Here is a 2,500-nt window from a genome sequence, read left to right on the forward strand (position 1 = left end):
AATTTTCATTACCTTGGATTTTTCCACTTAATATCTTTCAATTAACAAATCCTACTTCAAGATATAACTAAATAACAAAGCGAGGTTCGGGGAAGATCAGCGACCCTCACACATATCCATGCATTTCCAATACTAATGGGATCCTCAAAATAGCCGCGAAAGGGCGGGGATGCTACAGTAAACCCCGCTTTTATTTACGATAATATAATAATGATAATAATAATAATAAAGATACGTCGTTACTATTAGGATCTGTTAGAGATTTTCTATTACTTGCGACCACAGAATTTCCGAAAAGAATTCACCTTCGTAGACGATGATTCCAGTCTGGAGATGCAATCACGGTAAGAAAAAATAAACATATTGATTGTATTTTTACTAGATTCAATTCCAACTCACATTCCTTTACCTTTAATTGACTCACTAAAGAGTAGGAATTTCAACGCAATTATAGGACAAAAGAATTAAAACAATGAAGTTAAATTGTATACAGTATTTACAATATTCTATTAAGGTCAAAAGAGAGAAATTACTTTAAATATCCGATCCGGCTACACGTTGATATGCATTCTCCTTTTCTGTTGCAAAAATAAACAGCATTTTTATGCAATCATTGCATGTAGAGCAATCGGTTTACAACAAATACACAAAAACAGCAGTAGCGTTTATGTTGCGGAAATCTTGAGGAAAAAAATTATAGCGGTTCAAGGTCGCAACCGAGTCGCACCGACTATATATTGGGTGGAACCTGTTTAACCGGCAGTCACTCGAACCTCCAAAACCCAACCATGAACAACAAGGTAACTACTACTCTGGATACTAATTTTAGGTAACCTTAGATTATGTAAGTAACCATAATCAAATCGTCATAGTCAGCCGTAATAATTTTGGTTCACTTTTCACAGGTCCTCCTCCTCCTCAGTCTGGCAGCCCTCGTTGCTGCAGACAGCCGTGAAATTTACCGCCCACCTCAGGTAAGAGCCGTCTATTGAACTCTTAGTGAGAAAAGGCCTAATTCATTAATGATTTTACATAAGAGTAGAAGAAGTAGATCAAAATAACCTCAATCTAAAACCTTTCTTTCTAGTCTTCACAAGAATCATCTGAGTCTTCCGAGGAATCCTACGAATCCACCGAGGCCAAGTACAACTTCAACTGGGCCGTCAGCGATGACTCCTCAAGCAACGAGTTCGGACACCAGGAGGCCCGTGACGGCGACCTCACCCAGGGATCCTACTACGTGCAGCTCCCCGACGGCCGCCTTCAGAGGGTGACCTACTTTGTTGACGGCGACTCCGGCTTCGTGGCCGAGGTCAACTACGAGGGCGAAGTCTCCGATGAATCCAACTCCTCTGAGTCTGAGGAGGACGCGTCACGATAAGAGTCTTAGCAAAACCCTGACTCGATATAGGATTATGTTCAAAGATTGTTATTCTTGTTTATAGCAACCATGCACCAAATATGTCTATACTTCAGAAATATAAATAATTTACTATAAAATACTTTTTGCCGTTTCATTCCTATCCATTCATACAAACTATCTGTCTCATATAAGGAAAGTTAAGCATTACTAAAACGATGTGTGTGTGTGTTCTTGTTTATTTTGTTCAATTATTTTTATTGAATTCGAGGGCCTGAAAATCAGACCCTATAAGAAGATAACTAGAATATGCTTCGTATATACAGGGGAAAATATTCTTAAGCAAAATTTCTTACTCAATATAGCAACATTCATGTGACATATCATGGACGATGATTTCAAACTTCAATGTTAATTCATGAGCCTTTTTTTTTATCATTAGTCTTTTGGCGAAAGATACAGATCAGTTAGAAAATTCTCTCTCTCTCTCTCTCTCTCTCTCTCTCTCTCTCTCTCTATATATATATATATATATATATATATATATATATATATATATATATATATATATATATGTATATATATATATATATATATTTATATATATATATATATATATATATATATATATATATATACATATATATATTTAAAAGCATGCATACATGCATACATATATATATATATACATATATATATATATATATATAATATATATATATAATATATATATATATATTATATATATTATGTATGTATTATATATATATATATATATATATATATATATATATATATATATGTATGTATATATATATATATATATATATGTGTATATATATATAAATACATATATATATATATATATATATATATATATAATATATATCCTCTACTTGAAATTTGTTGGTTTCTGCATGGATCTTGATGGTCGATGTTCCATTTCAGTAAACATATTCTAGTATTGTACCATAGACCATAATTTCTTGTTTACGAATTCCTTCTAAAATTCTTCGAAATGCCTTCTTGTAGTCTACGAATGCCATAAACGGAGTCTTCCTATATTCGTCTTTTTCTCAATGTTCCAACGTAAACTATTTTATGTACCTGCAATAAGCACACAGACAAATATAAGGCACA

General features: G+C 33.0%; 1 protein-coding gene across 1 annotated transcript; it reads left to right on the top strand.

The window, feature by feature from the left end:
• The first annotated feature begins 772 nt into the window (after positions 1-772).
• On the top strand, positions 773-1,495 carry LOC147467339 (pro-resilin-like). The gene is made up of 3 exons (XM_086532047.1): positions 773-800; positions 906-974; positions 1,088-1,495. The coding sequence occupies exons 1-3, from the start codon at positions 789-791 to the stop codon at positions 1,379-1,381; spliced, it is 375 nt and encodes a 124-aa protein (XP_086388173.1). The 5' UTR covers positions 773-788; the 3' UTR covers positions 1,382-1,495.
• Positions 1,496-2,500: the final 1,005 nt, after the last annotated feature.

This window comes from Penaeus japonicus, unplaced genomic scaffold (assembly GCF_977035675.1).
Source record: "Penaeus japonicus unplaced genomic scaffold, GWHDUDI00000001_assembly GWHDUDI00000037, whole genome shotgun sequence".
In the NCBI taxonomy this organism is placed as follows: Eukaryota; Metazoa; Arthropoda; class Malacostraca; order Decapoda; family Penaeidae; genus Penaeus; species Penaeus japonicus.

Coding starts and splice junctions, on each gene's coding strand:
- LOC147467339 (XM_086532047.1), top strand. Junction 975..1,087: donor AAATTTACCGCCCACCTCAG/GTAAGAGCCGTC, acceptor CTTTCTTTCTAG/TCTTCACAAGAATCATCTGA.